This window comes from Panthera onca, chromosome A3 (genome assembly GCF_046562875.1).
Source record: "Panthera onca isolate mPanOnc1 chromosome A3, mPanOnc1 haplotype 2, whole genome shotgun sequence".
NCBI lineage: Eukaryota > Metazoa > Chordata > Mammalia > Carnivora > Felidae > Panthera > Panthera onca.
Genome location: NC_138341.1, coordinates 20,855,890 through 20,883,025, shown reverse-complemented (window position 1 = coordinate 20,883,025; position 27,136 = coordinate 20,855,890). Strand labels below are relative to the sequence as shown.

The following is a 27,136-nucleotide window of genomic DNA, read 5'->3' as shown; positions in this document are numbered from 1 at the left end:
CCTGCTGGGTAAAAGCCTTTCTAATTGCCTGTGGTTGGGCCTGAAAAACCACACTTAACGGTTTTTGGCCAGGGGCTGGATGCCTCGATTTCTACAAATAGTCACGTGGCCATAGCAGGGGTTTATAACTACCTATTTCTGCTTCCCGTTCCATATTCCTTTTGCCCCCAGGAAGTACCTCAGTTGGTCATGGTTCTTTGCCTAGTAGGGTGACTTTCATTCCTAGAAGGTCTGGGCCACTAGCAGTACTGCGTGAATTGAGTTGTTGTAGTTTTCCATTAACTAATTACAGGTCCTTGTAGCACTAAGAGACCCCCGAAGAGATCTGTCACAGTCAAGCCATACTCTTCCTTACTCCCATTGTGCAGTAGCAGCCCGCACCCCCTTGGTGACCAGGGTTCGTCGTCCTGGAAAGGGACTGCAGCAGTGCACTTTCAGATGGCGCCTGCATATCACACAGAGCTGTGGACAAACCGGGCCTGAGTTTTCTCTTCCCCAGTCATCTATCTGGTCATAAGACACTCCCTGTGAGGCCCTAGGGGCAGACCGGGACAGAGAATAAGTAGGGATATTTTGGCCACCTTTTCATACAACTTGTGCCTTTAGGGTCTCCTCAAGCCCATTTTCCCATATACCACTTCCATTCGGTAATGGAGTACTGTTGCACACACGGAACTTTATGGTTTAGTGGGCCAGACAGCATCCGTTTCGTGATGGGCAGCTCAGGTCACGTGGTGATTTGCTGGCCCATGGTTAAGCTTTGAGTCTCTACTTAGGCCCACTAACAAGCCAAAAGCTGTCAGTAGGACAGTAGTTATTCACAGAGAATGGTAGGGCTTTGCTCCAAATTCCTAAGTGTCTGTACTCCAAGCAGCATCTCTATCTAGCACTGACACTTCATGCCCCATCAGATCTGAATCATATGGTCCAAATAGTTTTTCTTCCTAGGCCCCGCTCAAAACTAGCAGCCTCTGAGTTACTCAGTAAAGGAGCTAGAGTAGCACACCCGAATGAAATGTTGCCTCTAAAATCCAAAAAGGCCCAGGAGGCGTTGTGCCTTGTTTTATGTGGTAGGATGGGCCGGGTGTGACGATGTATCCTTCACCTTGGGAGGGATGTCACCATGCCCCACACCACCGGACCCTTAGAAATTTCACTTAGTTGGATATGTCTAGAGTAGTTGGTACTTCCTGTTCACCAGATTCATTTAGGACAATACCATCAATATAATGAACAGCATGATATCTTGTGGAAGGGAAGGGCAATAAACATTTAAAAAACAAAACAGTTATCTTTTAAAGAGATTAAAAGTGAGAAAGGAGTCTTTCATATCTACCCACATATTTAGCATTTTTGGTGCTCTTTCTTCTTTGTGTAGCTCCACGTTCCCATTTGGTTTGATATTATTCCAACATGAAGAGCTTCACTTGACATATTCTGTAGAGTAGGTCTGCTGACAATTCTCACCTCTTGGTTTGTTTGACTGAGTCTTTATTTCAACTTCATTTTTCAAAGATATTCTTTTTTTTTTTTTTTTAATGTTTATTTTTGAAAGAGTGAAAGTGGCAGAGTGCAAGTGGGGAAGGGGCAGAGAGGGAGAGGGAGACACAGAATCCGAAGCAGACTCCAGGCCCCGAGCTGTCAGCACAGAGCCCCAGGCGGGGGCTCAAACTCATGAACCATGAGATCATGACCTGAGCCAAAGTCGGATGCTTAACTGACCTGAGCCACCCAGGTGCCCCCAAAAATATTCTTGATGGCTATAGAATTCCACGTTTCTAGTATTTTTCTTTTAGTACTTTATAGATGTCAATGTTATGATGTGGCTTGCATAATTTCTAATAGAAAGTCTGTTGTTTTTATCTTTGTTCTTCTGTATCTAGTGTGTCTCTCTCCCCGCCTCACCCCCCGCAGCTGCTCTCAGATTTTCCCTTTATTACTGGTCTTATTTATTTATGATGTGCCTTGCTTTGTTATTGTTGCTTTGTTTGTTAATGTTTGTTAGGCATGGGACTCATTGAGTTTCTCGGATAGTGGGCTTCTAGTTTTCATTAAATTGGAAAATTTTGGCTATTTCTTCCAATTTTTCCTATCTCCCCCCACCCTTTTTCTGGGGTTCCAATTTCACATATGTTAGATTACTTGATATTGTCCTAAAATGAAGCAGTTTTTCTTTTTCAGTGTATATATTTTCTATATATAGAAATAGAATAGAATATATAGAAATAGAATAAAACATATATTCTATATAGAGAATATATATAGAATACTTGCCATGTATTCAAGTTTCCTGATTATAATCTATTAATCCACTCCTGTGTATTTTTCATTTCAGGTGTTGGGCTTTTTCATATCTGGAAGTAATACTTGACTCACTTTTATGTATTCAATTTCTCTTCATACGTCTCTGTTTTCCTCTATCTTCTTGAACATATGGCATGAATTTACAATAGCCTTTCTAACATTGTGTCTGTTAATTCTGTCTTCATTTATGCATCTGTTTCTATCAGTCAATTTGCGTCTTGTCTTTAGGCCATTTTTTTCATGCTTCTTTTCATGCCTTTATAAAAAGAAGCCTCAGGTAGTTTTCGTTTCATGCATGTGGAGAACAGTATTCGGCCAAAGTTTCGAGGGCCCCTCTGTACATCTCTGGAGCTCTCTTTTCGTGGAGCAGCTACTCTCGATATTCTCCTTCACAAATTCCGGTTGCGTTGGCCTCTCTACAAGCTCATTGTGACTTTCGTGGGCCTTGTGCACATTTGCCATTCAGAAGTGTGGGGCTTAGTTCTTTCTCTTCCTCCTTCACATACTTTTAAAATAGTACAAATGTCTTAAGGGAGAGATTGCTTGTGTATTTGTTTCAGCCTCCTCCACTCTCAGGATTTTGTTTCCTAAATACTGCAAGATTGCACAAGATTGCCTTTTCAACTGCAGCTACCCCCTCCTTCCAGGCTTTTGACTGAGAGCCTGACAGATGTCTGTTTTTACAGCTCTGTAGAAAGAGCCTTTGAATTTTGGGGGCCTAGCTCTTTAGTCTCTTGCTTCAAGCAAGTTCAATATTGGGCAGATGCCTGAAGTGGAAAATGAGTTACATATTTTTAGCATGCCCCTTTCTGTATAGAAGTGTACTTTGTGTACTAAATTTTATGATAACTGAAATTTCTCTCTAGTTTTTTGACACAGCTCTTCCAGCTTCCTATACCACCTTAGAATTCCACAAATGTTCCCTGAGGAACTAGCTTTGCATTTGGCTTCTTCTAGTTTCTGATCTTTTGTGCATGACCACCAAAAACTGATCATTTCACTTGCCCACAGGAGCATCCTTCTGCTTGAGCCAAGTCTGATCTTCAGCCGACACCCAAAAGCATAACATACCCTCAGAAAAGAAAATGTCCAGCAATCATCAGTTCACCTCAGACAGGCTTATCTCTCTCTGGAATTTTAGTTCATATGGTCCTCATTGCTTCCACCACTCTCTAGTTTCTTTACAAATGTGATTTTACGATTTATTCATTCTTGTCCAGTTTTGCAGCAAGAATACAGGCCTAATGAGACCTTCTTCATCTGACTCAGAATTGTTGGAAGCCAGACTGAAAGGGCTTAAGACCTTGTTTTCTATCTAGAGGACATTGTTGCACCATTGCTCAGGTGTTTTTTGTTTGTTTGTTTGTCTGTTTTTGAGTCCATAGTTCAGGACTCTGACTTGGAAAGCTGTGCTGAAAGTGATTTACATTCCAATCTATTGTGTTCATTTTTACAGGACCAGGACTAAAACCTTCAGAGGAACGGACAATTGAATATCTAGAAGAAGTTGCAGTTACTTTTGCCAAAGAACTATCTGATAAGAAAATCTCTCTAAAGAGAGACAAAGGATTAGTAGAAAGTGAGTGTCTTTATTAAAGAACAGAGACAAAGGTTCTTTCCAGGGAGTTTAATTTTATTTGCTGTAAATTTGAAATGAGAAAGAGGTAATAAATGCATTATTTACTCCAAGCATAGAGGCATCCTTAAGGAGTGTAACAACAACTCTGCTCTAGGGTTCTGAACCTTACACTGGTTGGTTAAAACCGTTTTTTTATACTTTTTATTTTGGAAAATTTTAAGCATTAATACGAGAGTGGAATAATAGTATAATAGTGTAATAAATACCCGTGCACCCAACACCCAGCTTTAGCATTTATCAACTAATTAAACCATGTGTATAGAAGTGCTTAGGTTGCAATTTGGATTTTTTATATCAGAGTAAAGAGAAGTTCTTTCAGATAGCTGCAGTTATTGCATTTTTATGGAGTTTACAGAACAAACAAGGAAGGCTAGGCTTTTTCCACGAAGTGTCTAAAAGCATTTTTTTTTTTTTTTAAACAGAATTGACATCATATGCCATGAGCATTCCATTTGTCAGGCAACAGATTTATAAAAAGGTGGAAGAAAAAGTACGAAAACAGACCAAAGGCCTTTATCCTGCACCTCTGAAAATAATCGATGTGAGTCTTCACCCCATATTCCCACATTTCTCATATTTCCTCCCTTTGAATAGAGCAGTATCCTTTATTGCCATTCTGAATCATGTGTGCCAGTACTAAAGTTCTTAATTCTGCTAGTGCAGTACTCACTAAAAATGAAGGAGGAGCATAGCAAGCTATGTGAGGCCTCATAAACTGACATATTTGGTAATAAGTAATGCCAGGCATAATGCATTTAAAACTAACTACCGGTTATAAACCAGGAAAGGAACCTATATTATATCAGTATAACAAGGCCAGTAAAAGATTGGGCATTAATTAAGAGGTAGTCAAAATTGATGGCCTCAGTCTAAACCATTGTCAGTACCTAAAATATTTCATTGACTTCTCCTTTGCCATTATTATAAAAAAGATGTAGTGATACAGAAAAGTTCTGAAAAAGATCAAGGAGGGGGTGCCTGGGTGGCTCAGTCAGTTAAGCCTCCTATTCTTGATTTCAGCTCAAGTCATGATCTCTTGGTTTGTGGTTTTGAGCCCTACATCAGGCTCTGTGCTGGCAGTGCAGAGCCTGCTCGGGATTCTCTCTCTCTCCCTCTCTCTGCCCCTCCCCTGCGCTCACTCACGCATTCTCTCTCTTCCCCCCACAAAGTAAATACACTTTAAAAAGAAAAGGTCAAGGAGGATAATTAAAATGATCACAGGGTTAAGAACTTCTGTCTAAAACTCTTCAGTCTTCAATCCAGAAAGTCGAAGATTAAGAGAACATATAATAAAAGACTTCAAATATGGAGAATAAATCAGTCAACAGATATGTTTTGAGGAAAAGACACCAAAATGTGTAAAATATGACACGTAATTCCCTTCCCCCATTCATCTCCCAGCCTGGGCTGGGGAGATTAGACATGTGTATGTGGTAAGGCAGGTAACTGGAGTACAAGAGGCATTAGATGCCAGCATGGGATCACTGTCAGATAATGGGGAAAGAGGAAGATTGTTAAATGCACAGAGGAGGGAACAATCACTATGAACCAGAGAGATTAGGAAGAGCCTCATAGAATTTCACCTGAGCCCTGAAAAATGTATAGAGAGTAAGCGAAGAGAAAGTAGTACCTGGTAGGATGGGCATTTTGAGCAAAGTCACAGAGGCCAGAAAGCATGAGGCTCTACAGGGAACATTTCATGAGGTCGTTTTTGTAGGAGAATAGTGAAATGTCTGCCAAAAGGCAGAATGAGCCTAGATTTTAGAAGATTGACAGGTAATGAATTTGGAAATTTGACTTTTGTTCTGGATAGATCATAGAGATCATGGTAGTAGCAAGTAAAAACAGGTTAGAAGGAGAGACAAAGTAGACACCTGAAGTCGGAAACCATCTTGGTAACTCAGACTTGATGTTAGAGTGAGACCCCGAGGTCGAATAGTAAAAATACGAAGGTAGTAACAGAATTGCCAAAGAGAAGAGATCGTGAGTTAAATTTTAGAAGTGTTGAGTTTAGATGTTTCAGGAAACTCAAGCAACAGGAGTGTACACAAGTCAATTAAGAATGTAGGTTTATTTATCTGTTTGTTTTTAATCAATTTGTCTTTCCCATAAATTATGGTGAGTGATTACAGGGTCACTTCTTCGTCGTTTATACTTGCCATTGTACTTGAGATAGTACTTCCCCCAAACGTTAAGTTGAATCTATAGAGTTCATGAGCCACATGATAAACTAGATGATGTGCCTAGGGAAGAATGCACAGAGGGAGAAAAGGGCTCAGGGGGGACCTCTGGGGATGTGCCTGTGTTAGGAAAGCAGGGGACAGTCTGGAAGAGCAATTTAAGCAGGAAGGAAGGGAATTAAGAAGAAAAGGGAAATCTTTTATTGGACTTGGGTAACGCTCCAAATCCAAGAAATGGACAGAGCTGATGACAGCTCTTTCTCTCTCTGTGTGTGTCTCTCTCTGACAAGATAACAGGATCCTAGAGGTGGATAAGGAGGTAGAGTTTGAGCCGTGGAAACTCTGTCTTCCTTTCCTACTCTGACTTTTATTTATTCCCTTCTGTTTCGTTTCCTTGGATTTTATGCAAGGACTTGGAGATGGACAATAAAGTCAGTCTTAAGCAGCTGCTCAGTCCTCCTGGCTTTCTTACTCCAATTCCAGACTTTTGACTTACTGTTTGCATACTAACAAACTAGCAATTTTATTCAGCATTATTGGACATCTTGCCTGCCCATCGCAACAATGAACAGGTGCTTTATGTATTTTTTAGGCAGTAAAGACTGGAATTGAGCAAGGGAATGATGCTGGCTATGTCTCTGAATCTCAGGTAAAGTTATTTCCTTTCAACTTTTTATTACTAGATACAGGAAAGCCAAGATCTAAAACTCTGTATAAAGCTGAAAAAAGAAAAAGTGCCCAAAGCCTACCCCAAATTTTTTTCTTCCAGTGATTATCACTGCTTAGGATTGATTAATTTCAATGAGTGAGTAGATATTAAAGAACACCTTGGTGGTCCCAGCTGTTCGAACTTCCTTTCAGTAATGAGGGTTTAACTAGGGAGAGCAGGGCCAGAGTTCTAATCCTTTCAAAATGAATCACTTAGATATTTTTGTTCTGAGTTGAGCTGGTTTTGTTGTGATAAAATGAATACATTGATAGAAAATTGTGTTTCTTACTTGTTAGGGCCTTGAAGTAAGACTTTGAAGGCCAGCCTCTCTTGGTGAATTAGAAAATGGAAGGAACTGTCACATACCCACTAAAAGAAGACAGAGGGGTATATGAACCAGCCTTACCTCTTCCCACTTTTCCAACAAGTTGGTGACATTGCAGATTTAAGTGGTGTGGGTTGTTTTTTAAGTTTTAAGCAGTCCTTGAAGAATGGATTGCTCTCTGATAATAAGACAAAAGATATCTGAAGAGCTTGGGACTAGTTCAAGAGAAAACATGTATTGTACTGGGTCGCTTATTACAGTCCACTCTGATTTAGACTTTTGTCTCTGATCCAGGTACATGTATGCATATATACAGAAAAATTGAAGCATAGGTTTCACAGATCAATTGTTGGCCTCACCACGTACGTTGTATGCAGTATGTCCTATGTGTCCTACTTACCACAGCCCACTAAATTTACGACAACTGATGGATCTCTACCTGCACTTTGAATATCACTGGTTTATTGAATAGACTCCACATTATTAGGGGTGCCTGGGTGGCTCACTCGGTTAGGCATCCGATTTCAGCTCAGGTCATGATCTCACCGTCCGTGAGTTCAAGCCCCGCATCGGGCTCTGTGCTATCAGTTCAGAGCCCGGAGCGTGCTTCAGATTCTGTGTCTCCCTCTCTCTCTGCCCTTCCCCCACTCACGCTCTGTCTCTATCAAAAAATGAATAAACGTTAAAAAAAATTTTTTGTGGGGCGCCTGGGTGGCGCAGTCGGTTAAGCGTCCGACTTCAGCCAGGTCACGATCTCGCGGTCCGTGAGTTCGAGCCCCGCGTCAGGCTCTGGGCTGATGGCTCGGAGCCTGGAGCCTGTTTCCGATTCTGTGTCTCCCTCTCTCTCTGCCCCTCCCCCGTTCATGCTCTGTCTCTCTCTGTCCCAAAAATAAATAAAATACGTTGAAAAAAAATTAAAAAAAAAAAAAAAAAATTTTTTGTAATTAAAAAAAAATTAGTAGAACATTGTTTTATGTTCTATTGTTTCATGTTATATTAGGACATGAGAACAACTTTATTATGGGGATTCCTCCTTTGAAATGCTATCTGTAACCATACCAGTTAATTCTAGTAATATTGATGATGATGATAGCTGACATTGAGACCCTAGTCACTTTACTAGCATTCTCATTTAATTCCAGCAATACTGTAAAATAAGTGTTGTTTTTCCCATTTAAGGATAAAGAAAGCTTCACAACTGGGAAATGGCAGGGTCAGGATTCAAACCCGGTTCTGTCAAACCTAGACTCTAAGTCTCATGCTGAGATTTGCCCTCCATAAGTATTAGGGCACTTTTCAAAGTGGCAGGTGTCACGTGGGGTGGACCAGAGTTGGGAGTCCTACCGCCTGGGTGTGAGTTCGATTTCTGTCACTCTAGGTGGTGTGGTCTTAAGCGTAATTTGTCCGGGCCTCCTCTTTCCAGCCTTTAAAATGAGAAGGTTGGTTGAGATGACTGTGCGGGTCTGTTTGGGCCCTGACACTCCAGTTCCATGAAAAAGGTTGGTTACTGCCACCTCTGATGTACATAGTCTGAGAGCTCCGATGTATCCATAGCGTTTTCAAAACAGTTGTCAGAAAGTGCTGCAGGTGAGAAGGCCCCACCGCACCCCAGAGCACCCAGGGCTTCACCTGTGTTACCTCTGCTCTGCAGACAAACCTGACCGAAGGAACCCCCGTCACTGAGACTGTGAAGTTCCACCTTTTCTTGTTCTCCTTTACTTTTCAGAAATTTGGAGAGCTTGCAATGACCAAAGAATCAAAGGCCTTGATGGGACTTTATCATGGTCAGGTCCTGTGTAAGAAGAATAAATTTGGAACTCCGCAGAAGGACGTGAAGTAAGTTAAATGCCACCTAGGGCGCCTTTGTGGGTTTCTCTACAGAGCTAGATTTATACCTTCGGTCTTCCCTACGCCTCCTCTGTCCTGAGCACATTAGATCCCTTTTCCTACTAAGAACTTTTTGACTTTCAAAGTGCTGCCTGGGCTGAGTTTTCTCCAGGCGCCCCCCCCCCCCCGCCCCCCCACAAAAGGGCTCCTATAGAGGCTTTCTTGTCTCACTATTGATGTCCCCTGGAAGTCTGGTTTACATCCCCTGTTCCCAAACCAAACACACTCTGCACTGTTTAATGGTCTTGTCTCTCCCTGTGACTTGAGATACCATCTCTGGGAACTCATACTTTCTCATTAAAAAAAATAAAGCCTCGTTCAGATTATTAAAGGCTTTTCCTTCCTCTAGCTTACAGCCTAAACATTAAAGATTCTACTTGCCTGTTTCATGTCTGTTCTTTTAAGCAAGCCTTTCAATGCTATACTGCCCAATAGCTCTTCAGCATTTTAAATTTAATAATGCTCCGGGGTGCCTGGGTGGCTCAGTTGGTTAAGTATCCGACTTCGGCGCAGGTCAAGATCTCACAGTTTGTGGGTTTGAGCCCGGCATTGGGTTCTGTGCTGACGGGTCAGAGCCCAGAGCCTGTTTCAGATTCTGTGTCTCCCTCTCTCTCTCTGCCCCTTCCCTGCTTGCTCTCTGTCTCTCTGTCTCTGTCTCTCTGTCTCTCTCTCTCTTTCAAAAATAAATAAACATTTAAAAAACAAAATTTAATAATGCTCCTAAACTCACCTTCTAGCTCAGTGGTTTCCATCCTGGGCATTGTTGCCCCCCCCCCCTCCCCCCGCAGCATCATTTGAAGGTGTCTGGAAACATTTTTGGTTGTCACAGCTGCTGCTGGCATCTAATGAGCCAGAGGTCAGGGATGCTACTAAACACCCTACAGTGCATGAAACAGGCCTCTAGTCTGGGGCGCCTGGGTGACTCAGTCGGTAAGTGTCCAACTTTGGCTCAGGTCATGATCTCGTGGTTTGTGAGTTCGAGCCCCGTGTCAGGCTCTGGGCTGACAGCTCAGAGCCTGGAACCTGCTTCAGATTCTGTGTCTCCCTCTCTCTCTCTCTCTGCCCCTCCCCTGCTCATGTTCTGTCTCTCTCAAAAATAAACATTAAAAAAATAAAAAATAAACGGGTACCTAGGTGGTTCAGTCGGTTAAGCGTCTGACTTCGGCTCAGGTCATGGTCTTGTGGTCAGTGAGTTCAAACCCCGTGTTGGGCTCTGTGCTGCCAGTTCAGAGCCTGGAGCCTGCTTCAGATTCTGTGTCTCCTCTCTCTGCTCTGCCCCTGCTCAACGCTCTGTCTCTCTCTGTCTCTCAAAAATGAATAAATCTTAAAAAAAAAAAATGTTTTAATAAAAAAAAAAAGAAAGAAACCTAATGAGCCACTCCAAACTCATATATGAGTATGATTCATATATGCAGACCCCTGTCTGCATATACTTTTTACTGTCATATGTAGATAGCATATACCATCTGGAAAGGTGTTGTTATACCAAATACACAAAAAAGACAGGCAACATCCACATGAATCTCCTATAAGAAGAAATAAAAAAATGAGAATCAAAATACAAAAAGCAACCATAATACAGAAGAAAACTGTAACACAACACTTCCAAACTTGAATTAAATATCCTTAAATAAGTATTTGCAGATAAGAAAAAATCACCTTGGCTCAGAAATGCAAAAACTTAGGGACGCCTGGATAGCTTAGTAGGTTAAGCGTCTGACTTCGGCTCAGGTCACGATCTCACAGTTCGTAAGTTCGAGTCCCGCATCAAACTCTGTGCTGACAGCTCAGAGCCTGGAACCTGCTTCAGATTCTGTGTCTCCCTCTCTCTCTGCCCCTTCCCCTGCTCATGCTCTGTCTCTCTGTCTCAAAAACAAACATTAAAACAAAAAATTTTTTAAGACATTCAAAAACTTAGAACTAAATGGGCAGAAAAATAGGATGATATAAGAGTTGATCTAACTTGGGAAATCAATTGAGGAAAAAGGTAACATCATCTTAGAAATGAGGATTTAATTGGGAATTCATTATAGGGTACTCAGGGCAGAATAGGTTGAACAGAATTGAATAAAGAACCGCGAAGAACTGAAGAAAGGGGATCCCTTTTCCTGCTTTCCCAGTTGTAACACCTCTGCTTCCTCCACTTCTGTCTCTCTGGGCTCTTCCCCCTCACCTTGGATAATGACTTGAGTTCCTTATCTGTTTTCTCTTTTTATAAATTAATTTCTTTATGCAGAGAATGCATTCTTATTCTCTTTAAGAAAACTGTTTTAGGGGCGCCTGGGTGGCTCAGTCGGTTAAGCGGCCGACTTCAGCTCAGGTCACGATCTCGCGGTCCGTGAGTTCGAGCCCCGTGTCGGGCTCTGGGCTGATGGCTCAGAGCCTGGAGCCTGCTTCTGATTCTGTGTCTCCCTCTCTCTCTGCCCCTCCCCCGTTCATGCTCTGTCTCTCTCTGTCTCAAAAATAAATAAATGTTTTAAATGAGATTAAATATTAACTGATACTGTTTTGTGTTGATGGTTTGAATGTTGTAATATAAAAGGGACCCTTCGGTATAAAGCCTGTAACTTGCTCTTTTTATTCAGTGGTATGACTTGGAGACTATGTATATTGGTACATATCAATTAACTCCTTCCTCTTAATCTTTTACTGCTGGATTGATGGCTGTTTCCAATTTTTCATTATTACAAACATTGCACAACTGTTCATCACAGCCTGTCATTGTGTACATAAGTGCATTTCACTAGAGTACAGAATGAGATGTAGAATCATTGGGTCATAGAGTATGTGATTTTTTGCCGTAAGAAATTTGCCCTCCAAAGTAGGGCAAAGCATACTTCCATCAGCCATGCAGTGAAAAAAGCAGTTTTTGTACATCTTCACTGATGCTTTTACACTTTTTGCTAATCTGGTAGGGGAAGAATATCCCATTTTAATTTGCATTTCCCAGGGAAGCTGAGCATCTTTATTGGCAGTTTGAGTTTTTTTCTTTAGTGAATTGCTTTATATAAGCCCTTGCCCATTTTACTGGGTTGTCCATTTTGTTTTGTTTTTTGTTTTTTTTAAGTATATTTATTTTGAGAGGGGGCTGGAGAGAGAGAATCCCAAGCAGGCTCCATGCTGTCAATGTGGAGCCCAATGCAGGGCTCAAACCCACAAACCATGAGATCATGACCTGAGCCAAAATCAAGAGTCATGCTTAACTGAGACACTCGGGCACCCCGTCCTTTTTTGTTGTTTTTTAAGTAATCTCCATGGCCAACTTGGGGCTCAAACTCATGACCGTGAGATCAAAAGTCACACACTCCACTGAGTAAGGCAGCCAGGTACCCCTGGGTTGTCTTTTTTTAATTGATAATATGCATGTTCTTTATTTCCCAAGTTGTAATTCTTTGCCGCTATATGTTGCAGATTTCCTCCTATCCTATGTTTATCTTAATTTTGTGTGGTCATTTGTCTAACAGAAATTTTTAGTTTCCACACGATAAATGTATCAATCTTTTCAGTCCCTGTTTTTTGTTTTTTGTGTTTTTTTTGAGAGAGAGAGAGACAGACAGACAGACAGACAGACTGAGCATGAGTGGGGAGGGGCAGAGAGAGAAGGAAAATCCCAAGCGGGCTCTGCGCTGTCAGCACAGAGCCCCGTGCAGGGCTCGATCATGAAATGTGAGATCATGACCTGAGCTGAAATCAAGGGTCAGATGTTTAACCAGGTGAGCCACCCAGGCGCCCCTCAGTCTGTTCTTTATATGTATGTCTCTATCCTGTTTTCTCATTGTTCTCCAGTTTCTTAACATTAACCATGTAAGTGTGTTACTACAAAGTTACATTTGAAAGTTTCTTCCAGGACTTGAAATTAGGTTTCCTTTTTTGGGTCATAAATATGATTTCTGAACATTATAATCAGAATTGTTAGGAATGAAACTTTAACCTGTATTACAACTCTAATTTATGTCTACATAGTGCTGTAAATTTAGGCTTCTTTTTTGAAGGAAATCGTTCTGGAAAAAATTTTTTATTTGCTCTGGGAGTATGGCATATTGCTCCGGAACTATGGAAAACTAAAAAGAGGGGCTCCTGGGTGGCTCAGTCAGTTAAGCGTCCGTCTTCGGTTCAGGTCATGATCTCACAGTTTGTGAGTTGGAGCCCCGCGTCGGGCTCTGTGCTGACAGCTCAGAGCCTGGAGCCTGCTTCGGATTCTGTGTTTCACTCTCTCTCTACCCCTCCCCTGCTCATGCTCTGTCTCTCTCTGTCTCAAAAATAAATAAAACATTTTTAAAAATTTAAAAAGAGTAATCAGGTATGATCTCTGGCCCATGAAATGCTTAGAATGTAATTGAGAGGACAAAAATAATGTGGATATATGGAGGTATTGGGGGATAGCGGGGTTAGGTCTAGAAGCAAAGAAGCCATCCAGGAGAATTTGATCTAATCCATGTAAGGAGTAAAATTGGCACAAATTTCAGGAGAAATGAAAACTTACTGGAAAATGGTAAAATCACTAACACTTCCACTACTAACACTTCCACTACTAACACTAATAACTTCCACTAAGTTAAGTGGAAGAAGTGGTATGTCTTTGGACATATCACTGCAAATTGGCTTTTGTTTGGAAAACAGAAATACTCATGTTGACTTCAGAATAAACCAGGTTGTTTTGTTCTCAGTGATCTTAAGGTATGATTGAAGATCAGTATAGTTCTGTCTTCTCGTGTAGGCCAACTCTTGTAGACCTAATGGATTTTTGCATTTAACTCCGAAATCAGTCACTTATTAAAGGCATATTTTTGGGGCGCCTGGGTGGCGCAGTCGGTTAAGCGTCCGACTTCAGCCAGGTCACGATCTCGCGGTCCGTGAGTTCGAGCCCCGCGTCAGGCTCTGGGCTGATGGCCCGGAGCCTGGAGCCTGTTTCCGATTCTGTGTCTCCCTCTCTCTCTGCCCCTCCCCCGTTCATGCTGTGTCTCTCTCTGTCCCAAAAATAAATAAAAAACGTTGAAAAAAAAAAATTTTAAAAATAAAGGCATATTTTTATAGATAAAAATTGTTTAAAATACCTTATCGTTGTGCCCACTTTAGTTGGTGTACTGGATTATAACTTGGACAGTCTCCCACTTTTACTGAAGCGATAAGTTCACCAAAAGTCATTTATGCTTTCCTTCTAGGCACCTAGCCATTCTTGGTGCAGGGCTGATGGGTGCCGGCATCGCCCAGGTGTCTGTGGATAAGGGCATAAAGACCATCCTTAAAGATGCTACACTAGCCGGGCTGGACCGAGGACAGCAACAAGTGTTCAAAGGGTGAGCCACCTCTCCGCCTCTGTCAGCAGAATGCTGTTTGTTTTTTGCCATTACAGGTTCCTTTTTCCTGAACGTGGTGAGTACTGGATGCTCAGTAGTTAAGCTGTTTCCTTTGATTTTTAGAAACCGTGATTCCTTTCCCTTCATATTGTTGTACATATTATAAACCATGAACATCACTGGAATCTGTAATGTCTGAATGCAGAAGAGAAAACTATCAGATATTTTTAAATGCCATTTATTTTATGCTTTGGTATCAAGACTAGAAATCCTCGTGTTTGTGAATTTTGATAGTTTCCATTTCACTGCTGTATTGTCATGGAACATTGAAACAGCATGACTCTGTGGAAGAAGAGGATGTGAGGAAATGTGTCATAACTGCAAATTGAAGGTTGGGGCTGGGATCAAAACTCGTGTACCTTATATTTCTTGGCTGCTTACTGTGGAGAAGCAGGTAACAGATTTGGTTGCACAATGTCTGAATCTTTACAGAATGTGTCTCCATCTTACCTTTGAATTAATAAAAGGTGAATATTATTCTCCCTCCTGCCCACATACTCCTCCTCCTCCCCTGGTCCCCACTGCCTGTTTTGCAGAGGGGGAAAAGCAGAGCAGCAGCTTGGCCAAACTAGGAACTGGTTTCAGCTCAGTTCTCCGCTCCAGTGTAATGAATAAGCTTGCTGCACTTGGACTGCCCTACACGTGACTTGTAGTTGAATGAGCTTTTTTCTTCAATGCGTTATGTAGCTTAATCATGTTTGACCTCTTTTCTGCAGAGACTCTTCTGCTGCTACTACTGTGCTACCCAAGACATGGCAGGTTTAATCGTTTTGGCAGATTATTGTAAGATAGCAAGGAGTTGGAGTAAACGATTCTGAGCGCCCCCCCCCCCCCCCCCCGCCCAAAATTGGCATGTGCTAGCTAGATAACAGTGTTGCCCTGAGACTAGCATGTAAGCATCCCCAAACACCATCTCCTATGGTCACTGAAATGAGAAATTGCTGCTCGAGAACAGATGCCACTCTGTCTCTCTTGGAGTTAGGTGCCCCAGGTTTCCCTCTGTGCTTCAGAAACGTCAGCCTCTGGCAAGTGCCCCTCACCATACTGCTGACTGGGCATACACGTGTTTCCTAGCCTCTCTTGAAGACAGTTTCAAGATTAGGCATTAGAATTAGAGCAACTAATGATGTCTTGAACTCTGATGAGCATTTTGTTTGCTGACTGCTGACACGGTTGTCAGAAACCAAGAAATTTGATTGAATACTTGTTTGAACTTACCCTGTGGCTTGAATTTTTCTTTTGGTTAAGGAAATTAGTGAATGTGATTCAGCTCCGTTCTTCATTCAGAGGAAAACTCTAGGTCAGTTATTCTGGAAGTGTGGTCAGATTAAAACCTAAGAGAGCCTGTTTTTCTTGGCAGTGAAAAGTAATCAGTTAAATGTCTAAATCGCAGAAATCCTTTTTAACTCCCTATGGGAAATAAGAAACCTTGAGTTAATATTTTATGTAATCAATACAAGGTGCTACCACATGCTAACTGGGAAGTGGATTTAAGAATAAAAGAAATAGGGGTGCCTGAGTGGCTTAGTCAGTTAAGCATCTGAGTCTCGATTTCAGCTCAGATCGTGATCTCACTGTGAGTTTGAGCCCCGCCTCAGTCTCCATGCTGACAGCACAGAGCCTGCTTTGGATTCTCTCTCCCTCTCTCTCTCTCTGCCCTTCTCCCCTGCTTATGCACTCTCTTCTTCTCTCAAAATAAATAAACTTATAAATAAATAAATAAATAAAAAAGAATATAAGAAGTCATGCTTGGTCTCTTTTCCAGAAGGTTCTAATTATAGAATAACAAAATGATGCGTGATCAGGTAGAAGTCCATGTGGTCTAGGACACGTGTGGGGTGTTCCCTCTGTTAGAGAGTTACTAGAGCTGCTCCTTTGTTTTGCCACTCTAGTGTTTGCGTTTACTCTTCTGGACAAATTTAACTGTTTCAGGAGTAATAAAGTTTATGTAAGTTCTGCATTTAGAGGCATCTTCTAGGAGAAAGAATGTGGATTTGGGGGCCAGCCTGTCTTTGGCCCCCTAGTACCTAGCCATTTGCCCACGAATCCCTTTGACCCTGTTTGAGGAACTCTTCTTTCTCAAAATGGGAGTAAAAGAACCGCCTCACAGTATTGGTTGAAAATACATAGTGTGCCGTCTGGCCCCTGGACGCTCAGTAGGTGTTAAGTTTCCTATTCTTCCACTCTGACTAGGACTGTGTTTTTTCTAGATTGAATGATAAAGTGAAGAAGAAAGCTCTAACGTCATTTGAAAGGGACTCCATTTTCAGCAACTTGACTGGACAGCTCGATTACCAGGGTTTTGAAAAGGCCGACATGGTGATTGAAGCTGTTTTTGAGGATCTTAATGTTAAACACAGAGTGTTAAAGGAAGTAGAAGCGGTAAGTAAGAGGCCTGTTGTACTTGAATCCCAGTGAGTGGAGGACACGGGTTGTTTTTTGTTTTGTTTTTTAAACAGAAACTCATGGTTCCCTTTATAGGGCTGTTCATTTCCAAACATCAGTTTTTATGTCAATTCGTGCACACTACGTAGTTACAAAAGTCAAATCTGAGTCCTGAGGGAAGAAAATCAAGTAGTTTATTAACCTAAGCACAGGGTTCATTAGCATTCCGTGGGAGTTCAGTCACCCAGACCTACAGATAACCTCATGGAGTATAGCCAGCTTTCTTGACGTTTTTGGTTGGCTACAAGCCGTAACTATACTTCTTCAGGTCTAGTCCACAAAGGAAGTAGGGGAGAAATTTTTTTCCCCTGGCAGGTTTCAGATGCTCACTTTGTGGAAATGTTGCTTTGGTTTTGACCCCAAATGCTCTACCTCCCATAAATAAAACAAGTGTTATAGTGGGTGGTATAAGAAAAGGCCCAGAGAAGAAATGACAATAATCCGGACACAAGATAGAACCGGGGTCTTGACCAGCCTATAGTTGTATCAATAGAATGTGGGCTAATAAATTGTGCAAATGAAGTGGCACAGACTTGGCAGTGCTCTGGGTGTCTTGAGTAGTGGCTGTACCCTCACGACGCCCTTCTGTGTGAGGACGGTCGCTGCTGTGTGATAGACTGAACCTAAGGGGGGTTTAGAAACTAAAGACAAGCAGCTCTTTTGGGGACAGCTTCCACTTTGAAGTCCATACGTTGCAAAATCTTCCCTTTTGACAAAGTGTGATGTCGATTAGCTGAGGGGAAAAGTTCGAAGAGCCGGGTAGATTTATGTTCCGTCTGTGCCGGGTGGCACGTCAGCTCACGTGTGTAGGTGGTGTTCCCACGGCTCCGGGGGCACCTGCCGAGGCAGTGGCAGGTAGACCCTCAGGACCGGCAAAAGCAGACACAGGCAACATGGAGAGAAGAGCGTCTGCCAGGTGACTGGGTGATGGTATTTGCTTCCGGAGTGTCTGGGTTTGGGAGTCCCGGCATGGAGAAAGGTTTGTTAGTTTTAGCGGCTGGGAAACTAGCGGCCAAGGAGAAGAGAGGGAGGAGGGATCAGATCAAGAGAAGTGCAGACTGTGAACGAGCCTGTACAGCGGTGCCTCTGGCTGCCGAGCGAGCAAAAGCAGAAGCGGTGGGGGCTTCTCAGGGCCTGGCCTGGACGGTGGGGGCTTCTCAGGGCCTGGCCTGGAGCTCAGCGCCTCACTGCTGCTTTCCGTTGGTAAAAGCAAGTCACGAGACTCGAGGGAGGAAGCGGTCTCCACCTCTGGATGGGAGGAGAGACGCCGGAACGAGGAGTGGGGGAGTTGTTGCCAACCGCCTTTGGAGACACTGGTTTGCTCTTTATAGAGAGTTTCACCACCAGCATGAAACGCCTCACCGCCAAGACATGCCCCCGGAGAGTCCGTTAGCTCCTTGCACTTACGCTCTGCTGTCAACTCACTGCTGATTAACTGAGATCATGGGGGCCTCACCACAAGCTGACCGCTAAGCCAGGCTTCGTCCACCAGGGGCCTCTCTAGAGTTTTCCCTTTTTTCTTTTTAAAAAAATCTTAATGCAGTATTTTGCCGGGTTACAATATTTTAGACTCACCTTTCAGTGTGTTGAATGTGTCTTGAACCTGATTCCCATCTCTGATGTTAAAATTTTGCCCGTCCCAGTTTGCACAAATTTGACAGATGCGCTGTCCATGTTTTTATATAAGCAGCTGAATAAAAACATGAATAACTTGCGATCATGGACAGAATGATGACATAGTCTATATTAAAGACTATTCTCCAGGTTGATAAAGCTAATAGTTAATAGTATTCACGTGCCATAGATTAATTACAGTGGTGCAACATTTTCTAATAACACCATAAAATGAGCTAGGCACGCACGGTATGGCTTGTTCTTATCAAAGTGAAGGGTGGGGGTATCATGAGCTTTCAGACTTGAGTGTAGATCCAGACAAGAAGAGGAATTGGCACCCGTGCCAGATCTTGAAACGAATGAGATTTGATTCAAAGCCATCTTGTCAGTGTTTATCTGAGCTGTCTCATTTACCTAACTGCCGAGGTGTAGTCTCCAGGTTAGGATGCCGGGCCAGAGCTAGAAGGCAGCTGAATGGGAAAGAGAACAAGGCCGACACACTCCCCATCTCGGAAGCCCTGGGCAAATAGTATCCACTGTCTGAGTGGTTCTGGGGGAGAGCGGGGCTGGACCCAGGTGTCACCTTTAGCTTTGTTTGGACTGCAGTCATCTCTCAGGCCTACGTGACACGTTCTTAAATGCTTTTCCTTTGCAGGTGGTTCCGGATCACTGTGTCTTTGCCAGTAACACGTCTGCTCTCCCCATCCGTCAAATTGCCTCTGTCAGCAAAAGACCTGAGAAGGTAAATTCTGAACAGAGGGAAAACCCTGAAATGTTTTCCCACCACAGGCTTCCTGAGGAAGACTTAGAGCATGAGAAGGGACTGGTGTGGACTGTGAAGTAGAGGGGTGGTGGGCTCTCCCCAAAAACTGGGCACAGAGCAGCTCATCCCATGGCCACTGTGAGATGCTGGCGTAAGGGAAACACAGTGAAAGTGTACTCTCACAGGTGATTTGCATCCCTAACGGCTCTGATTTTTTAGGTTCAGACTATAAAACCTACCTTCTTTGGGGCGCTTGGGTGGCTGAGTCAGTGAAGCATCCAACTCTTGATCTCAGCTCAGGTCACAATCTCATGGTTTGTGGCTTTGAGTCCCACATTGGGCTCTGTGCTGACAGCACGAAGCCTACCTGGGATTCTCTGTCTCCCTCTCTCTCTCTGCCCCTACCCCGCTTACTCTCATTCAAAAATAAACATAAAAGAATAATGAAACCTACCTTTATTATAATAGGGGTTTTTTTTAACGTCTATTTATTTTGGCGGTGCCTGGGTGGCTCAGTCGGTTGGGTGTCTGACATTGGCTCAGGTCATGATCTCACAGTTGGTGAGTTCGAGCCCCACATCAGGCTCTGTGCTGACAGCTCAGAGCCTGGATTCTGCTTCGGATTCTATGTCTCCCTCTCCCTCTGCCCTTCCCCCATTCGCGGTCTGATTCTCTGTGTCTCTCAAAAATGAATAAACATTAAAAAAATCTTTTTTTAAATAAGTAATGTCTATTTATTTTTGAGAGAGGGAGACAGAATCCCAAGCAGCCTCGAACTGTGAGATCACGACCTGAGCCAAATGTTTAACCGACTGAGCCACCCAGGTACCCTATAATAAGGTATTTAAAGATAGGCCCAAGGGGCACCTGGTTGGCTCAGTCTGTAGAGCTTGTGATGTGTGACTCATGATCTCGGGGTTGTGAATTTGAGCCCCATATTGGGTGTAGAGATCACTTAAATAATATCTTTAAAAATTAAAAAAAAAAAACTTTTAAAAATAAAAATAGACCCCAAAATAAGAGGGGATACTCCAAAATCTCACATAAGCTACAGAGCAGACACCGGTGACTGAGACCTGTTTGGTTCCAACTTCATATCCAGGAATGGAAAATCAGGAGGTGTGTTGAGATGTGTCCACCTGTGGGTTCACTCAGACCTCCCACCAGGACACGAAAGGGTAGAAGCACTTTCAGTGCGCATTTGGAATGATGCTTAGAGATTCATCTTTGGGCTTCTATCTACCGAAGTAACACTAGGAAAGTGAAATCACCCAAGGAGAAATAAAACACCTCACCTCTCTGGAGGATAGCAATTAGCCTCAGCTAGCCAGAGTCAGCCAAAAGTAGGCAGGAAATATAAAGGACCTTTAAGCAGCTGGATTCGTTAACACAAAGTCCTTGTGCTGAAAACACAAAAGTCTGTTTATTCCTATTCTAATAGTTTGCTAATGCAAGGTAATCTCATTTCCTAGCACACAGCAGATCGGAAGTGATGTAGGACCTGATAGAGGCAGGTTCAGGGATGGCAGGAGAAGGTCATAGGGAGAAGTGGCAGCTGATAGTGTGACACTGAGGGGAGACACAAAAACAGTATAAAGGTGGATGGACAGTCTGGCCATGTCCTATCACTCTGAGCACCTCTGCAACATTGAAAGTCCATAAAGGAGGGGCGCCCTGGTGGCTCAGTTGGTTGAATATCTGACTCCCGATTTTGGCTCAGGTCATGATCTCACAGTTCGTGAGTTCAAGCCCTCTGTCAGCACAGAGCCTGCTTGGGATTCTCTCTTCACCTCTCTCTTTGCCAATCCCCTGCTTGTGCTCTCTGTCTCTCTCAAAAATAAATAAGTAAACATTTTAAAAAAATAAATGAATAAAGTCCATAAAGGAGAATCTTCGATGCTAACTTCTCATCTTCCCAGTGGAGTGGAACAAGCATCATGCTTTGCAGTCCTGGCCTCCAGGTATCTTGGATAGCTTCTGCCACCTGCTTCTCCTTTGCTATATAAAATTAAGGTCAAAGGGGCATAGGTAGGGTCACCAGCCATCTGTTGGCTTTCCTGGGACATAGGACCTCCAGTGCTCCAACCAAGAAAGTCCCGGCAGTCCGGGACAAGTTGGTCACCTTTGGCACAACTTTCTTGAGTGATGTAAATACATTTTGCTTAGGGTAGTAATTACACGAGTGTATATGCGGTTGTTAAAACCCATCAATATGAACACTTTAAAGTCTGTACATTTCGTGTATAAATTATATGTCATATAGGCTAATTCCTTTTGCTCAGAAGTACTGAGTCTGAATAAGGACCTGCCTTTTTAAATGCTTTAGACATCAGTTAAAGAACAGTTGAGGGGTGAAAAGTAACTTTTGGATTGGTAAGTTTATGGAACATGTAAATGATGTGTGTATTACATAATGGAGGGTAGGCAGGCTTTGGAAACAGGCCAACTGTGATAGAATCCCACTGCCATTCACTAACTGACCCTGAGCTACCACTTTTAACCTCCTGATGTCTTTTTTCCTCATCTAGATAAGACTGGCTAGTTCATAGAGCGATGGGTTAAATGTAAGGAATAATGGCAAATGTATTAAAGAACAGTGCATAGCCAGCAATCAGTATTGCTGTTGTTATATTAGTTATATTATTAGATATTATTAGTTATATCTTACAATTAAGGTGAGGGTAGGGGGAGCAAAACTAAGTTCTATGGTGAAATTGTTCTCTCCCACAGCATTCAGTTTGGGAGGACCAATTGTTAGCTTAAGAAGGAGGTTCTCAACTTCAGCGTGAATCAGAATCACCTGGAAGACTTCTTAAGCACAGCTCTGGACCCTGCCCCCAGTCTCTCATTCAGTAGATGTGAGTCTGGGGCGGGCCTGAGAATTTGCAGTTCGAACATTTCCCAGGCGATGTTAATGCTACTGGTCCAGTACTTCACTTTGAGAATCATTGGTTTAATGAGTCTTCAGGTGCATTTGAATGTTGATAACTGTTATTTAAACCCGGTATCCTGGTGGTGAGGCCCATCTGTAAACTCGAGATCTAGCTCTGACGGTCTGGCATACTGACTCTTCTGCCTCCCTCTGCCTCCCCACCAGAAGAAGTGGGCCCTCTCACCTAAACTCAGTATCATTAATATGAGTGGAACCTTCATTCATTCTTCCCTGATAAATCTAATCTGGCCATTCGCTGTGATTTGGTGCTAATTGTCAGTAGGATCTGTTGCCCTCAGTGAAAAGCCCTAGAAGCAGATGGAAGAGGATTCCAGTGAGCCCTGTGAACACACTGAACTTTTTCTCAGAGAACCACAGTGCCACACCACACTGCTCGGCGGTGCCGAGCAGCATTCCTGTATCCAACTGCCTTTCTCTCCCTTGCTCTCCTAGCAAAGCGTGCGTGCTGGCGGGTTCTCTCCTCGGTGTTCTTAGATGTTGGCTTTGCCTTCCCCTTGCCAGGTGGTCGGCATGCACTACTTCTCTCCGGTGGACAAGATGCAACTGCTGGAGATCATCACAACCGAGAAAACTTCTAAGGACACAACTGCTTCCGTCGTGGCAGTCGGGCTCAAGCAGGGGAAGGTCATCGTTGTGGTTAAGGTAAAGAGCTGTGAAACAGGTGGCAGATTTGGGGAAAGTTCCGTCAAGACTCCTTATACCTCCAGGCTTGTTTACACCTATTCTGGGGCAAATATGTCACCTTTGGGTAGGATTTCCCCTTGGTTGTCTGCCGCATGGACAGTGCTGTGGACGGTACTGCTGAGTCACGGTCTGAGAGGGGAGTGTCTGGGACACGGCAGATTCTCCCAGCCATTCCAGACCTTTCAGGTGACTGAGAAACCCTGTGCTGTGCCGTTTGGTTGAAGCCGTGCTGCTCTGGCTGTGGCTTCCCCTGCAATGTAATTTTAACGATTCTGTTTGAAAGCATAAACCGCCTTGAATTTTGAAGCGACACCTGGGGAAGGGAGCCTGCTTTCACACTTGGGTGGCACCTGAAGCAGAGGAGCCGCCGAGCTCACGTTCTCTCCCTTGGCAGGACGGACCTGGCTTCTATACCACCCGGTGTCTCGCACCCATGATGTCTGAAGTCCTCCGAATCCTCCAGGTTGGTACCGCTCTTGGAATGTTGGAGGCATCTTCCACCCCTTACACCAGTCCTCCAAATTGGTTCTGTCGGGATGAGGAACAGGCTTCCTCCTAATACACTAAGTCCTGGTGCATCCCCGAGATGCCTGGGGATCTTTTTGCCTGGTCCTTCCACACGGTGGTTGGAAATCATGGGCTTTGCTGCCCTACAGCGGGCAGAATTTTAGCTCCGCTCCCTTAACTGCCTCCCTGCTCCACTAGGCCCAGGGCCTCCCGACATGCTCTTCACGGTTTCTGCATCCCCTTTGAGGCAGGGACCATCCAGAACACGCAGGCCCGTTGGCCTGATGGGTGCTGGACCGGCTTCTGCTGCACACACCCCTCCGGTGGCACCTCCTCGCCGGGCACTCGTCAGACGCTGGCTCGGGGGGCTCCGCAGCACTGCTCCGTGGCGAGGCCTCTTCTCTTAGTTATGGGAGACTTCGCCCTGTGCGCCACAGTATCTCATTACTACCGAGATTCAGAATTGCAAACGAGAAGGAAATGAACAATGTGTTCATCTCTAAATGAATTTGTTCATTCCTTAAAGTGCTGTGGGTTCGGGAAGGCTCAGACTTTCCCCCTGCTGACTCCCAAAGCTCCTTTGCCTCCCTGGGTGGAACAGCCCCGGTCCTGGGCCTGGCCAGGCGGCACCCAGGAGAGAAGCGGGTGTCGCGGCAGCCCGGTCTCGGAGGGCCAGCATGGGGAGGGAGCCTTTGTGGGAGGGCCCAGAATGCCTTTCCTTTAGGTCCCTGCTTACCTCCCGTTCAGGAAGGAGTTGACCCTAAGAAGCTGGATTCCCTTACCACAAGCTTTGGCTTTCCCGTGGGTGCTGCCACACTGGTCGATGAAGTTGGCGTGGACGTGGCAAAACACGTGGCAGAAGATCTAGGCAAAGCCTTTGGGGAGCGGTTTGAAGGCGGAAGCGTAGAACTGCTGAAGCAGATGGTGTCCAGGGGCTTCCTGGGTGAGTAGCCTCAGAGACACGTAATTCCAGTTTCCTGAGACACAGTCCCAGAAGGCCCATGTGGGAGAGTTCTTCCTAAACACAGAGCCCAGTGTCCGGGGAGTTTTTTAAATGACTTCACGACAACCCCTTAGGCTGGGCCCGTAGACCACAGACAAAGGCAGGACTCTGGCCTGAGGCTCCGCCACCGCCCAAGGTAGGCAAGACTGACAGGCACTCTCATCGGGGCCCAAGGCCTGGAATACGCCTGTCATCCTGCAGGAGCAAGTTCTGCACCCAGGCGTCCCCATGCTGTCTGGCCACCCGTGCAGAGAAGGTGATGCTTCTAACACAGAGGATATGAGGGAGGCCCGGCAGAGGTGGCTCGCTCGCTCTCGTCAAAGCAGCGGCAAAATCGGCACCGGGAGCACGGCATGCTAAGGCCTGGCGTTGCACGTCTGGACTTTAAAGCTGATCCAGGTGGCCTTTCCCAGCCACATACACAGAGTTCCAGGCTCCGGGAAACACAACGTCATTTTTCCTTCTCTGCCAACGCTGCTGGCAAACACCGAATTTCCAGGGTTAGCCAGCCAGCCAGGTCAGGGGTATGGTCGAGAGGTTAGAGCTTCGCACAGACTAGCGGAGGAGAGAATCCTCAGGCTGGCGCTCTGAGAGATGGTAATCCTCCCTTTTCCGGCTTCTTTTAGGTCGCAAGTCTGGGAAGGGCTTTTACATCTACCAGGAGGGCGTGAAGAATAAGAGTTTGAATTCTGACATGGATGGTATTTTGGCAAGTCTGAAGGTGCCTCCTAAGTCTGACGTGTGAGTTAACTTGAGTAGCTAATAGCGTGGAAACGTGTTTCTCTCCAAAGTTTCTCAGTCCTCTTCCATCTTTGTTATACTCACCTTGCCTGACTGAATACTCCTGCCCTTCCACGTGCCTCCTCGCTTTCTGCCAAGCATCGGGTGGGGACTGCAGCCAAGCCTTGGAAAGACCCCTGTTCCGGCCTTCCCTCTGAAGGTCTGGAGGGAACTCGAAAGACGATTGTCCTGGGTCCCTTCAAGCCCCAGGCCATTTTTATCATTTGTAATTGGCAGCTGATGAGGTCAAGAGATTCTGTCCACCCTCCCCTCTCCTCCCCTCCCCTGGTCTAAGCGCCAGTTTCAGGCCGATTAGGACAAGCAGCCCTAAGACTCTATTCCAAGGGTGAGGGCGGCTTCCCAGTGGCTCCTTCTCTCCAGCATTGGAAGTTCCGTCCTGGCTGACCCTCTGGGCTCTGGCGGCAGCAACCCTCTTTCCCGCACGCGCAGTTCCCGCGTCCCTCCCGTGACACTTCATCTACCTCAGTGTCTCTCTCTCGGCAGCTGCTCTGACGAAGACCTCCAGTACCGCCTGGTGACAAGATTTGTGAATGAGGCCATCATGTGCCTGCAGGAAGGGATCCTGGCCACGCCCGCAGAGGGAGACATCGGAGCCGTCTTCGGGCTTGGCTTTCCCCCATGCCTTGGAGGTTGGTCTCGCAAGTTGGGAAAGTAGCTTGTTTTACCCCAGAGCTCGTTTTGCTGTCGCCTTCAACCAAGTCCTGTTTCTCCATTTAGGGCCCTTCCGCTATGTGGATCTGTATGGCGCCCAGAAGATAGTGGACAGGCTCAGGAAGTACGAGGCTGCCTACGGAAAACCGTTCACCCCATGCCAGCTGCTCATCGACCACGCTAACAGCCCCAACAAGAAGTTCTACCAGTGACGGGCCCTCACACCCTGTTCCCCGGCTAACACAGCTGCCGGCAGTGCTGGCTCTCCAGGAGAGTGGCATCTAGATTTATCAGGGTAACCAGAAGGAAAACAAATTCTGGCATTGGGGTGTGCTGGGATTCAAGTGCCTTCAGCAGGACTGTCTCTCCCTCCTGGTGAAATGTGGCTGTGAATTAGTTTGCACTTCATGTTAGAAGGTGGAACCCACCGTGCTCGTGAACCCCTAAGCCTTGACGCTCAAAATGGCAGAGTCTCCGGAACCATCCTGCCCCCGCCCCCGGGCCAGTGGCGGGGAGGGCAGTTTTGCACCCTACCCAGTACACAAGAACAATAAAACCCAACTCTTCTCAGCCTGTCTACGTGCTCCTTTTTCTTCGGTCTTTGCCCTTCTGGTTTAAACCCGTCCTTCAAGGAGTCGGAATAAAGCCTTGGGCTCTCGGGGTGTGCATGTGTCGGGAGAGTTCTAGACAGCCCCTTGAGAGAGAGAGAGACCGTGACACGGGGGGATTTAAGGGACTTAACAAACTAAACCCAGCTGTGTTTACAGACTCTGGCAGGCTTCTGCTTGCCATGAGAAAGAGGCCCGACTGACCAGAGCAGGTGAAGGGCGAGAGGCCTGGAGGCCAGGGTTCAAGAGGCTTCTTTCCCCAGACGGCATTTCCTCATGGCACAATGTCATCCAGGGTTTATTGTGTGTGTGGCGGGACGCATATTCAGGATGTCAGCATGGGCATGAGGCACAGGAGTGAATATTTTCCTGGCCAATAGATCCTGCACGTCTTGGCTGCCCCAGAGCACGGAAGGATGGATGCGTGGATGATCAGCGCGACGAGCGGGACGAAGGCCGAGCGGCCTGCCAGCACCACACGCTGCGAGAGCCCCCCCACCCCCGCCCTCGCGGTGCCCTCTGGGCCGGAGAGGCCCGACGCTCACCTTCCGGCAGAAGCGCTACCCAGTCTGTGTAAGCGGCTAGGGGGCCCCCGACCAGCCTGGCAGAAGGACCCCCACCGCGTGTGCACAGAATCCTAACGAGTCACACCGTGTCGGGCTCTGAACCGTGACCCATTGCTCCTGCGTCTGCTCCAGCTGCCGGG

At 45.1% G+C, this 27,136-nt stretch overlaps 1 protein-coding gene across 1 annotated transcript in view; it reads left to right on the top strand.

The window, feature by feature from the left end:
* Positions 1-26,392, top strand: part of HADHA (hydroxyacyl-CoA dehydrogenase trifunctional multienzyme complex subunit alpha) — a 49,468-nt gene extending 23,076 nt beyond the window's left edge. The window contains exons 8-20 of the mRNA XM_060644948.3: positions 3,761-3,883; positions 4,366-4,484; positions 6,716-6,772; positions 8,884-8,993; positions 14,207-14,341; positions 16,612-16,783; positions 19,116-19,202; positions 22,678-22,818; positions 23,255-23,323; positions 24,115-24,310; positions 24,997-25,111; positions 25,655-25,800; positions 25,889-26,392. Coding sequence (XP_060500931.3) covers positions 3,761-3,883; positions 4,366-4,484; positions 6,716-6,772; positions 8,884-8,993; positions 14,207-14,341; positions 16,612-16,783; positions 19,116-19,202; positions 22,678-22,818; positions 23,255-23,323; positions 24,115-24,310; positions 24,997-25,111; positions 25,655-25,800; positions 25,889-26,034 — 1,616 coding nt within the window. The 3' untranslated portion in view covers positions 26,035-26,392. The remainder of the gene's footprint in view (positions 1-3,760; positions 3,884-4,365; positions 4,485-6,715; positions 6,773-8,883; positions 8,994-14,206; positions 14,342-16,611; positions 16,784-19,115; positions 19,203-22,677; positions 22,819-23,254; positions 23,324-24,114; positions 24,311-24,996; positions 25,112-25,654; positions 25,801-25,888) is intronic.
* Positions 26,393-27,136: the final 744 nt, after the last annotated feature.